Source organism: Tripterygium wilfordii, chromosome 19, assembly GCF_013401445.1.
Source record: "Tripterygium wilfordii isolate XIE 37 chromosome 19, ASM1340144v1, whole genome shotgun sequence".
Lineage (NCBI taxonomy): Eukaryota > Viridiplantae > Streptophyta > Magnoliopsida > Celastrales > Celastraceae > Tripterygium > Tripterygium wilfordii.
Window position 1 is genome coordinate 11,755,957 of NC_052250.1, and position 12,011 is coordinate 11,767,967.

At 38.3% G+C, this 12,011-nt stretch overlaps 3 protein-coding genes across 3 annotated transcripts; 2 read left to right on the forward strand and 1 right to left on the reverse strand.

The window, feature by feature from the left end:
* Window positions 1-1,207: 1,207 nt before the first annotated feature.
* On the forward strand, window positions 1,208-2,280 carry LOC119985816. The gene is made up of 2 exons (XM_038830227.1): window positions 1,208-1,462; window positions 1,553-2,280. Exons 1-2 carry the CDS (start codon window positions 1,306-1,308, stop codon window positions 1,903-1,905), a joined length of 510 nt encoding a protein of 169 aa, XP_038686155.1. The 5' UTR covers window positions 1,208-1,305; the 3' UTR covers window positions 1,906-2,280.
* Window positions 2,281-2,546: 266 nt separating this feature from the next.
* On the reverse strand, window positions 2,547-5,108 carry LOC119985817. Its single transcript, XM_038830228.1, has 2 exons — window positions 4,932-5,108; window positions 2,547-2,985 (listed from the first exon to the last, which is right to left on the reverse strand). Exons 1-2 carry the CDS (start codon window positions 5,073-5,075, stop codon window positions 2,830-2,832), a joined length of 300 nt encoding a protein of 99 aa, XP_038686156.1. The 5' UTR covers window positions 5,076-5,108; the 3' UTR covers window positions 2,547-2,829.
* Window positions 5,109-5,231: 123 nt separating this feature from the next.
* LOC119985815 (C2 and GRAM domain-containing protein At5g50170) lies at window positions 5,232-11,846 on the forward strand. The gene is made up of 9 exons (XM_038830225.1): window positions 5,232-5,975; window positions 6,865-8,073; window positions 8,223-8,405; window positions 8,494-8,777; window positions 9,047-9,163; window positions 9,595-9,857; window positions 9,976-10,153; window positions 11,088-11,360; window positions 11,528-11,846. Exons 1-9 carry the CDS (start codon window positions 5,627-5,629, stop codon window positions 11,738-11,740), a joined length of 3,069 nt encoding a protein of 1,022 aa, XP_038686153.1. The 5' UTR covers window positions 5,232-5,626; the 3' UTR covers window positions 11,741-11,846.
* The last annotated feature ends 165 nt before the right edge of the window (window positions 11,847-12,011 follow it).

Sequence of the window (12,011 nt, forward strand, 5' to 3'; positions counted from 1 at the left end):
GTCCGATCACCTGATATGTTATCGATGACGTGCAAAAATATGACCGATTAATTGTTCTTGATAGTAGATTACTCGGCTCTATAATCGTCTCAGTTGATCAGACTTGGAAACAACACGACTATTGAGATAGCTCGGTTTTGAGTACTCTATCTTTAGCTTGTAGTCAAAAATAAAAAAGTGAGAGAATTTTATTTGAATGGAGGACATTTTTTTTTTAATGTACTCCGAAATAAGAATCATCTGTGATTATGAGCTTGATTTCCAGGGATGAATCCCCTGTAAATCTCTTGTAGATCCTCTTGATATCACTTATAGATCTTATTATTGATCGATGACAATCCTCCTCGATATCCCGAGGAATTAAGATCATATGAGATTCATGAGGTTATGCTGATTTGACAGTATCGAGGGATATGGACCAAGGTGGCATGTGAATGTGTCGAGATGCTCCTCAATCCGATCTCTCTTCCTCATATAGTAATATGTATCAACGTTTTTATTGGATAGATACTAAACAATTTTCCTGTCAGTTTCCTAGTAACATCTTTTCTGAAAATCAATTGGTAAATATCAAATATCTAATATGACAGCAATAGAACAGTGATCCAAGTGTAATATTGCGAAAACCTATCAGAGAAGGCGATAGGGGCTCCAATTTCGGTTTCAATTCTTTTCCAAAATCATGAATTAAAATGTGTGATTAAGTATTTTGATGTTTATAATGTTAGAATATAGTTGATTTTGGGAAAAAAAATTTCTCAATACTAAATTTTAAGACCTAAATCTTAAATCCTAATCTCTAAACCCCAAATACTAGAAATTAAGTTCTAAACCCTAAATTCTAAACTCTAAACACTAATTTATAAGTAATAAATTTTAATACATCATTTTTAAAAACAAAAATAATGATTTAACATAATTTTTAAGAGAAAATTGGAATCGGAATTGGAGTCCCTTCCATCTGGAGAAGGGGATAGGTATTCATATCACATCATTGATTCGTTGGTATACAACACCAGACGCGGCCAGCTAAGGGGGCCACTAGGCCCAACTTGATTGGGTCCAAGAAAACGAATATCCGAATAATCCCCAAACAAACAGAATTGAGGGTCCCACATGGCCGTTCCGACAGGTTACCACACCCTCGCCCATTGCGTGTGGGTTTCTCCTCCGACCTCCATAAATACCCCCACTTCTCACCTTCCTCGGTTTGAATTACCAGAAACCCTACTCCCTCTCTAGTCTTGTCTGCTTTCTCCAGAAACTTCTTTTACAGGCCCTAGAAGGAAAGAAAGAGAAAAAACGATGGTGAGCGATGTTGAATCCAAGAAGAGCAATGACAGTATCAAGTTCTTGTGCAGTTACGGAGGCAAGATCGTTCCTCGTTCGATGGACGGGAAGCTACGTTACGTCGGTGGACTCAACAGAGTTCTCTCCGTCGATCGTTTCGTTTCTTTTGCTGGTTCGTTTCGTCATTCGATTTCTTCTGCTTGTTTTCGTCCAGTTTAGGTTTAATTTCGTAGTAATTGAATTGTTTTTGGGATTTTTGCAGAACTGATGGTCAAGCTCGGTGAGTTATGCGGATACTCCGTTACGTTGACGTGCCAGTTACCCGGCGGAGACTTGGAGACATTAATTTCCGTCAAATCTGACGAGGATTTGGCGAATATAATTGAAGAATATGATCGAGCTTCCTCAGGTTCAAAAATCAGAGCCGTTCTTTCCCCTCCGAAATCGCTCAAACAGATTTCCCCTCCTCCGTCAAATAATTCCAGCATCAACTTTTCTCCAACCAAACAGCCTTTCACGGCGGCCGTGAATCATCAGTACTTTGTTCCTCGGCGTTCTTCGCCGCAGTTCGGCTATCCAGTTGGCGCTTACAGAGAGTGTTGCAGGGGGTGCTGATCTCCTCGGCATATTCAGGGGAACTATTGGAACCCTAATTGCCATAACAATTACTGGCATTGACGGAAAGAATCCTAAAAGCTGGAGGACCACACAAATTTATACACAGACAACTACGTTGAACAATTTAATCAAAAAGCCTAAAAAAAGAGCTAAAATTTTGGTGTTTGAGATTTGTATGTATATAGAGGGTAGTTTTGTTAAATCTGGAAGAATCATTATACATATGTGCCTGATTCGGTGATTCGCGGCCGTATTCCTGTAATTGGAATCAATTTTGCTGTTTGGGTTTCCGGCGGGGATTCTAATTCCGCCGGTTACACTCGGAATTGCCGTCAGGGTTCCATCAATGGGGAATTTTTTTTTTTATCTTTTTCCCACATTAGCTTTGCACGGTAGCAATGCGTCGTGGTGGTGACACGTGTTAGTTTGTTATTTTGTTGATCAAAATTTTTAATTAATTAATTTTAAGGCTGATTTGTTGTTCTTTTTCCCTATAACTTGCAGGTAAGGCGTGGAATGGAATCATATGCTCTGTTTTGGGCCCAACATTCTTGAAAAACACAGGAGTAGGACAACATGCTTGCAATGAACTTTCTTCCACCAAGCGACTAATATATATATATATATATATATATATATAACAATAAGTAATGGTAATGGGTCATATTTAAGTTGTATCCTGGACTGGACCAACAATTGAAAGATCCTTAAGAACCTAACCAGCAAATAATAAAATTTTAAAAAGATGCTGATTGCAATTTGGCAATTTGGTAGGCTTGACTAAAGAAAGACACAAACAACTAGTTTACTACTAAAGACAAATCTTGAGTTTTACCACGTTACTTATCCCTTCCAATTACAATTACCTTGTCTTCAAGAGCCAAATAATAATTGAGTCCATCGGGTTGACAGTCTACATCTTCAACTGGTTTCTTGCTCAAACTCTTCCCCTTCAGATTCATCTGCATTGTCAGCATCTTCATCATCTGCGTCGTTATCATAATCTTCTTTATCATTATCAACATGTGTTTTCCCAATCACAACCAGGTTACTATTCATCTTCCGGATTTCATTACACTGCATCATAAATTAAACACCATATGATACCATACCACCATTAACATAACAAAATAAACGAAAGAAAGTAGAGGCACAACTGCATATAAGTGAAATTTCACAAGGTCATTGGTACATTATTCCCACAATTCCATTTCTCATCAATGAATTGCTATAATAATCCCAGGGATTATAATCGTATATTCATAATAGCTCCTTGAAAGATAGCTCGAATTACCTAGTATGATGAACTTTGAACAACTGCAATAGCAGGTTAACTCCAATGAGCAAACCACAAAGTATAGATGCACCACAGATGTAATATCACACATGCAGACAATCTCAATGGTTTTCCATTTGAGCACAAATTCAGGGTTCAAAAAACCTTTAGAAATAATCATCAAAATGACTAAAACCATTCAAGACAGCTTTTTAACTTGTAATAAGTTGAAGAAGTTGACTTAGATCCGGTTCCAAATTTACTCAACAAAAGATACAGCAGGTTGATATTTCTGTAACGAGAGAGATTGGGTGATGCTAAGAAACCATTGCAATCAGATTTGCTATTTGCAAGCTTAAAATTCGCAAGACCTCAGACAAACAGTCAAAAGCACAAGATTAGGCCTAGAATACCCAATATCTTTTTAACTCACTCCTTGTTCTTCCTCACATAAAGTTCAGTACCAAAGATGAATATTTCTACCAGAAAACTGAATGTTGGCCTATATTTCTAGATTACAAAATTTAGTCAACTTAAACATAAACCCCACACCCATGGCCTCTTTTTCCCCCATCCAACCAATAAGATTAACTTTTTACTACTTTAGGGATGGCAAAGGGGAGGGTTTGCATAGGGTACTCCTTACCTGGACCTTCATCCTCTTCATACCCTCACGGGTACAAAAATTCTGCTCTACCCTCATCCTCTGGGTATTCGCCATACCCTCACCATCAATTTACCATCTTCCACTCGCCGTTATCACCCATATACACTAAAACATATCCATAAAATTGTAGATAGACTACGGATAATTGCCTAACAAATTATGATGTGTATCAACTCCAATCACCAATTTTTTAAGCTAAAAAGGTTAATGTTAATATTTTCATTAAATTTAAACAAAAGAAAATCAGATTGAGAACCTGCGGATTTGGAAGAAACTCCAGTGGCTTGGAAAGTTGCTACGTTCCTGTACAATTACTAGTTTTATAATTATAAACTTGCGGGTATGCGGGTACTCAAACCCTCGACCTACCCTCATCCTCAAAGGTATGGAAATTCAGTACCCTCCCCCTCCCCCTTACCCTCCACTTATTTACCCTTACCCTACCCTCAAATTGTGGGTATCCTCAGGGTGAGTGTTTAATTTTCACCCCTAATTAGTTTGGATATTCAAGAATTCTGTTTCGAGTAACTAGTTATTCGTGCAAAACCCAAAGAACCAAGTATTTTGTACCTTCTCTTTTGCCTTAAACCGAACAGATATTCTACCCTCAAATCAGCCGGTCATTCCTCACATTATTACCAATGCCCAGCTCACTCGCGCAATATGATTGAAATTTGACAGAGATCGGGCATTACCCAGTATTTATAGAAAAGAACAACTCTGTCTATAAAAATGACACACAGAGTTCATTAAATACATTGCTTTAACATTTCAACCAAATGATTACGCCTCAAGTTGAACTTCTGAATGTATTTCCCATATACACCAAAAATTGAGAAGCTTAATTTGAATCAGCTACTTCCTATCATTAGTTTCTCTCGATTTACGGGGAAAATCCTAAAATTTTCAGGATGTTAACGCACAAATTGGTGGATAGGGTTGCTATTCCCACATAAGGCGTGCAGTCAAACGAAAATTATAAATCACCGTGTGCATAAAAGTGGTTGTTCACCCACTAAGCTCGAGTGAGTTTCAGATCCAGTAAGATGGGGAAGCAAGATTGGAATTGGCATAAAATACCTTCTCTTCGAAGTCCGACTCTTCCATGGCGAGAAGGAGTTCTTCGCTGTGCGGTTGGGGCCACTGTGATGGAAGCAAAAACGACGTCGGTATCGTCCTGGTCGACCATGGGTACTGCGTCATGAATGCCGGAAACTGCAACATCGTTGCCTCTCTCTCTCTCTCGTCAGTCAGTTATCGGTGCGACCACAACTATAAATTAGAACCATGGGCCGAAAATGAGTTAACCCATCAATTTTATTGGGCCGAAAGCCAATCAAGTGAGAATGGGCCCATCAAGTGAGAACACTGAACAGAAATTCAGAAAAGTCCCTGCAACAGCTCTGAAAATTCGAGAGCAATAAGAACAGAAGAAAAGAAAAGTATTGAACGGAAACGATAAAGCTAAGATTACCCTCCGGAAGAAGGAAACATATCAATTTGATTTTGACCCAAATCGCCAAACAACAAAACCAACCGAGTCCCGCAACTTTGCGTAATTTTGTTTTCTGCTGCAGCGCCAAAGTTTCCTTAATTCCTTCCATCCCTCGTGTCTTTCTGTATAGCGTCCACGTTTACTCAAATGTCTTCACTTTCACTTCTATTTTCCCAAACCAGACCACCGTTTCATGTCCCCGATTCTATAATCCGTTATCTTGAAAACCCATTTCGATTTTATTCTACAGTACCTTTGTTTGCTCTTTTGGTAGCAACCCATGAGGCTCTACGTATACGTATTGGAAGGGAAAGGTTTTCCGGTGAAGGATGTCTATGTGAAAGTCCGAGTTGGGAAGTTGAAGTCCAAGACTAGGACATTGAGAAACAGCATGAACCCAATTTGGAATGAGGAGTTTGAGTTCAGGGTCCATGATGTGGATCAAGAGGTTGTTGTCTCAGTTTTACACCTTGATGATGACTCCAGATTGTTCACTGGCTCTGGGAATTTAATGGGTCGAATTAGGATTCCGGTTTGCTATGTAGCGGCTGAGGACAATCAGACCTTGACACCCACATGGTTTCCTCTTGAAAAACCCAAGACTGAGAAGTTTATCAATAAAGATTTTGGTAAGTATGTTTGTCTTATTCGTGCTGTATTTTATGTTTTATTGACTTATTCTTTGAGGCAATGTTGGCCTCGATTCATGTAACATGTTCAAGGGTTTATTTTCTTCATTATAATGTTGCAGGAAATTGATTCTCCTATTGCAGGAAATTGATTCTCCTATGTAATTGAGTAGAACTTGGATTTGTGCTGTTGCAGATGCTACGTTTATTTATTTGGGGAATCTAAATCTCAATATTGATATACATTTATTTCTTCTTTTTCTTGCTTTAGCGTCGGATGAAAATGAGCATCTGATATCTAGAGGGAAACTGTGAGCACTTGTAGTTGTCAGTTCACGTTTCAATGGTCTAATATTGTAAGAATCATAATAGTCTGAAGCAGTGCTCTTTAATAAGTTGTGAATCAAGGGGACTTTAATTGAGAAGGAGGCATGGCGTTTTTCAATTGAAAGTCTTACAAATGTCCGATGACGTTCTGCATCTGATTTTCCCATTCAAAATTAGTAGGGTTACTAGGGTAATGAGTTGCATGACAACCGTTGGCTTTAAGTTATCTTGATTCTCCTCATATAGTGGAAATAAATTTTTGTCAATGAATTAATTTTGTTTTGTTCTCAAACTACAATGTCTTCTGGCACTACATTACCAATTTTGTAGGTTTTGTTGCCATGCTCAACAATAACAATGCATCCTCAATTTTCAATCCTCAAAAGTGTTCTTCCATTTGATGCCTGGCATTTTATCTCTCTTAGCTCTGCTTAGTGCTTACTTTATTGATGGGTGTTATGACCATAGCCTTCCCTGTTGAACATGTCTATTAAAATTATTATTGGATGTATCATGAGAAACCTCTGTTTTAAACAAAGGGATCTTTGCCTTGTGCATTCAGGGAAAATTTTTCTGACTATGTCTCTGCATGGGAAGATGCATGATGCTTCAACCAAGCACTTCCTTCCTGCTCATTCAAATGTAAACACCTTTTCTAACGGGGAATTGGAAGGTCCATGGGTATCTTCCCATGATATATCAAGTTGCAAAGCTCCATACCTGAAGATAGCAGAAGGGAAACACTTGGTGAAGGCTTTTGCTACCCGTCTGGAGAAGCTTTTCAACAAAGATGAGGAAACCTCGAGATGTGATGATTCTTCAGAGATATCCATCACGCTATCTGATTCTGAAGATTGCGTAGAAGAACATCCCCCTACCATTAGCTTTGAAGAAGCCCTAGAGATGATAAAATCAAAAGACTGTGGACAAGGAATGCCGGATAATTTGCAGGGGGGTATTATTCTTGATCAGTCGTATGTAGTGTCTCCAAAAGATCTTAACAACTTTCTTTTTGCACCGGATTCACAGTTCAGGAGAGATCTGGCGGCTCTACAGGGCACAACAGATGTACAAGAAGGTCCTTGGACATGGAAATCTGCAGACACGTCTCAGTTAACTCGACTTGTTACCTATACAAAAGCTGCTACAAAGTTAGTTAAGGCTGTTCAAGCAACAGAAGAGCAAAACTACATCAGAGCGAATGGACAAGAATTTGCTATCTTCATTAGTGTTAGCACACCCGAAGTTCCATATGGTGGTACATTCAAAATTGAGCTGCTCTACAAGATAATGCCAGGACCAGAGCTACCTTCAGGAGTGGAATCATCTCATGTCGCAGTGTCTTGGGGCATCAATTTCCACCAAAGTACTATGATGAAAGGCATGATAGAAGGAGGAGCTCGTCAGGGACTGAAGGAGAGTTTTGACCAGTTTGCACATTTTCTGGAACAGAGTTTTAAGGTACCAGATACCATGCATGCGTCAGATAAGGATCATATGATCAGAAGTTTGCAAACAGAGCACCAGTCAGATAGGAAATTCGCATTAGAATACTTTTGGAACTTCACTGTAATTTCCACCTTTTTTATGATCATGTACGTCATTGTACATATTCTGTTCTGTGAGCCCAGCAAAGTCCAAGGCCTGGAATTTAGTGGACTTGATTTACCGGACAGTTTTGGACAACTTATCACTGGTGGGATTTTATTTCTTCAGTTGGAACGTGTGTATGATATGATCTCACATTTCATACAAGCCAGGCTGGAAAGAGGTGATGCAAGCTTTTAACTACTTGATGTATTCTTATTAATAATAGAGTTTTGAGTCAGTCTCCTTGATTTCTCTGATTCCTCCCTCGATTAGTCCTCAAGAAAATCTCTGATTCTGTGTGTTCAATAAAAAAGTTTCCTATCTTTACAGGAAGTGATCATGGAGTCAAAGCTGAAGGTGATGGATGGGTTCTTACTGTAGCTTTGGTTGAAGGAACCAGTTTAGCATCCTTGGACCCAGCAGGATTCTCAGATCCCTATGTGGTTTTCACCTGCAATGGTAAAACAAGAACAAGCTCTGTTGACCTTCAAACTCGTGATCCTCAATGGAATGGTACGGCCTGTATCAGCTGAGGATGTTTTTCCCTATATCTTCTTACCTAAAATATTATCGATTTTCTTACATTTGGAATATTTTGCAGAGGTTTTTGAGTTTGATGCTATGGAAGAACCACCCTCAGTTTTGGATGTGGAGGTTTTTGATTTCGATGGTCCATTTGATCAGGCTACCTCTCTTGGGCATGCTGAGATTAACTTTTTGACACACTCCTCTACCGACCTGGCAGATATGTGGGTCTCCCTTGAGGGAAAGCTTGCCCAGACTTCACAGTCGAAGTTACACCTGAGAATATTTTTGGACAACAACAATGGAATTGAAACAATGAAGGAGTATTTAACTAAGATGGAAAAGGAAGTTGGAAAGAAGGTAAACAGTTAATCACATGACTTCTACACGTGTTCAAGATGAAATAGCTGTCAGTCTCATTGCTTTAATATCTTTTCAAGATGACTATAATAGCAGGAGTGTCTAGCATGGTAATGAGGTTATGTTACTCATTCATCCAAAAGAGTTATATTCTTTGTAACCTTGAGTTCCAAGTCACCGTGTATCCTTCTTATCTTTCTGCTTGTTCAACAATTTAAGTTTGTTATATTGCAACAATTTTCTGATTTCAAGCTGGGTGATTTTGGCAGTTGAGTTTACGGTCACCTCACAGGAATTCAGCATTTCAGAAGCTTTTCAAGTTGCCGCCAGAAGAGTTTCTTATAAGTGACTTTTCGTGCTGTCTGAAGAGAAAATTACCCTTACAGGTTTGGGTTACAGTTGCCTTCTTACCACATGCGCTTCTGTTAAAGAACTGAATTATGGGATCACCATTGGAAATTCTGATTATCAGTTTATAAAGTTAGATATCGCACATGTTTAGATACTCTGAGCTCACGAGATGTATAAAATGAATTTAAAATACTCCTGCCCCTTTTTTCTTTCGATAAAATGAATTTATACGAGAACAGTGACGCTAGAAGTTGTGAATGTTTGCTAATCAGATTTTGTATGTTGTAGGGAAACTTGTAAGTTTGCTGTGTCATCACGTGTGATGCACAAATATGACACAATAATCACCCATTTTAAGTGTTACCAAAAGCATTATGAATTTATTTGGGATGATGTTTGAGCAAAATAAAAGATAAACATCGCTTAAGATGATCCATAGCTTATGTCAAGATTTCTTTGGATGCAGGGACGAATCTATCTATCTGCCAGAATTGTCGGATTTTATGCTAATCTTTTTGGTCATAAGACCAAATTTTTCTTTCTCTGGGAGGATATAGAAGACATCCAAATATTTCCCGCATCTTTGCCATCTCTAGGCAGTCCTTCACTGGTCATAATTTTGAGAAAAGGTCGAGGTCTTGATGCAAGGCATGGTGCAAAGTCCCAAGATGAAGAAGGCAGGCTTGGATACTATTTTCAGTCTTTCGCATCATTCAATGTAGCCAGCAGGTATTCAATCTTTTGCGGTTCTTATTAACCACTTGGAAAGTTACAACAGGGATGACTTATTTATTTTTTTGTCGTATTTATATTAAAAAAGTTGAGGATCTTAATTTTTGACAAATAGGACAATTATGGCCTTGTGGAGAACAAGAACTCTGGCACCTGAAGAGTGGGCCCAAATTGCTAAAGAGCAGCAAGATGAAGAAGAAAGCTCTATTGGGGTTGAAGACGCTGGATCCTTTCTATTCGAGGTTGAGGATGCAAAGATATCCAAAGTTTATGCTACCAAACTTCCTATGAACGTAAGTTGCCTACTCTACTCTAATTTGATTATTTTTATATGAATTAGTATTCATGAAGGCATACAAGAGCTGTGGAGCACCACTAACATTAATTTGGAGTTTCTTTTATGGTTAAGTGCTTGATTCATATTTGGACCCAAATTATTCTAAATAATCTAATCAAGAGTTGGTTTATATGTTTTACTTGATAATGGAGCTTTGTACCATTCGGTCAAGGGAATCAGAACCATAAAGGCAAAGACATTAAGCTTTTTTGGTTTCTGGTTTAGGGTTAGTTTGGCCTTGGTCGTGCTTGTTAAAAAGTGCTCAAAGAAGCTTCTTTAGATGTTGATTCTACAAATTTTAAGAACAGCTGATTGTAAACCATCAAATATGCTTTGAAAATGAAGGATGTAGTAATCACAAGCAAGGACATTCGATGCTTTTTGGATAAATATACTAAAACATTTAACAAACACCATTTCTCACAACAATAAGCAAAAACACCCAAAAATCATCAAATAGCTAAAAATTTTAGCAAACGTCATTTCTCCCAAAATAAGCAAAAACACCAAAAAAAAATAACATTGTCAAACCCCCTCATCTATTAAAGCTTTTATAAGCGCAAGCAATGCCCAGCAGTTTCAAGGTTTAGTTGTGTGGAACTGCTCTTATGGAGTAAATACATTCCGAAAAGTGCGACCTTGTCTTTTTGGAATTTGATCTGAATCGGAAGAATTCTGATTGTTGAGGGACTAAAAAAAGGTCATGCTGTGGCCATAGTCTCAGCCATCCCCTTGATGTGGACATGTTTCCTAAATATGCACGTCATTGTCATAGTAGTGCCAGTTGTTAATGTTGTTCATGCAGGATTTATGTTTTGTTGATTTGAAATGTCATTCTGATAAATTAATTGTTATTCATGCTGAATATTTGATGCTGGCTACTGCTGCAGATAAAATCACTTATGGAAATGTTCAATGGAGGATTGATGGAACATAAGATTATGGAAAAATCTGGTTGTCTTAATTATGCGACCACCGCATGGGAACCCGTGAAACCTGGAGTACTTGAACGTCGTCTCTCTTACAAATTCAATCGTCATGTTTCAATTTTCGGAGTGGAAGTCACCTGCACACAACAGAAATCTTCCATGACAAATGATGAAGGTTATATAGTCAATGAGGTTATGGTGCTTCATGATATACCATTTGGTGACCACTTTCATGTATGTTGTCGCATAGTACTTTGGTATGATTATATCCACAAAACCGTTCTCGTTTTTTCTTTTTCTTTTGTTTTTTTGTTTCAGAGTTTGGTTTTTCTCTTCCTTTTCCCCTCTTACCTCTATTAGTCCTGGTACCAAAACCATGTTTTATTTGGTTCTGTTTGCAGGTTCATTTTAGGTACCAGATCGAGAAGTCTGCCCTCGCGCATAATGTATGCAAGTGTGATGTTTTTGTAGGAATCAGTTGGCTGAGAAGTACCAAGTTCCAGCAACGGATAACTCGAAACATAATTGAGAAGTTTACCTATCGGCTGAAGGGAATATTTGAACTGGTTGAGAAAGAGATTCTTTTAGCAACTCAACAAGATAGTTCCATTTGACAAATGTTTCAGATCGTCATAACAGTTTATTTACAACAATAAACTGATTGAAATGTGGGAACACATATTTTTTTTTTGTTGTTGCATGCTTAATCCACTGCTTGAGCTTCTTTTACATATATTAGGTGTTGGGAAGAATTTTGGTGTTCGTATTCATTGGATGAAGCAGTCATCCCGCAGAGGGCAGACTATTTACTGTGCTATAAGCCTATAACTAGTTATCTTTGTAAGATAATAGCCGTAGTTCCCCATTCTCTCACTAAACGTAGAA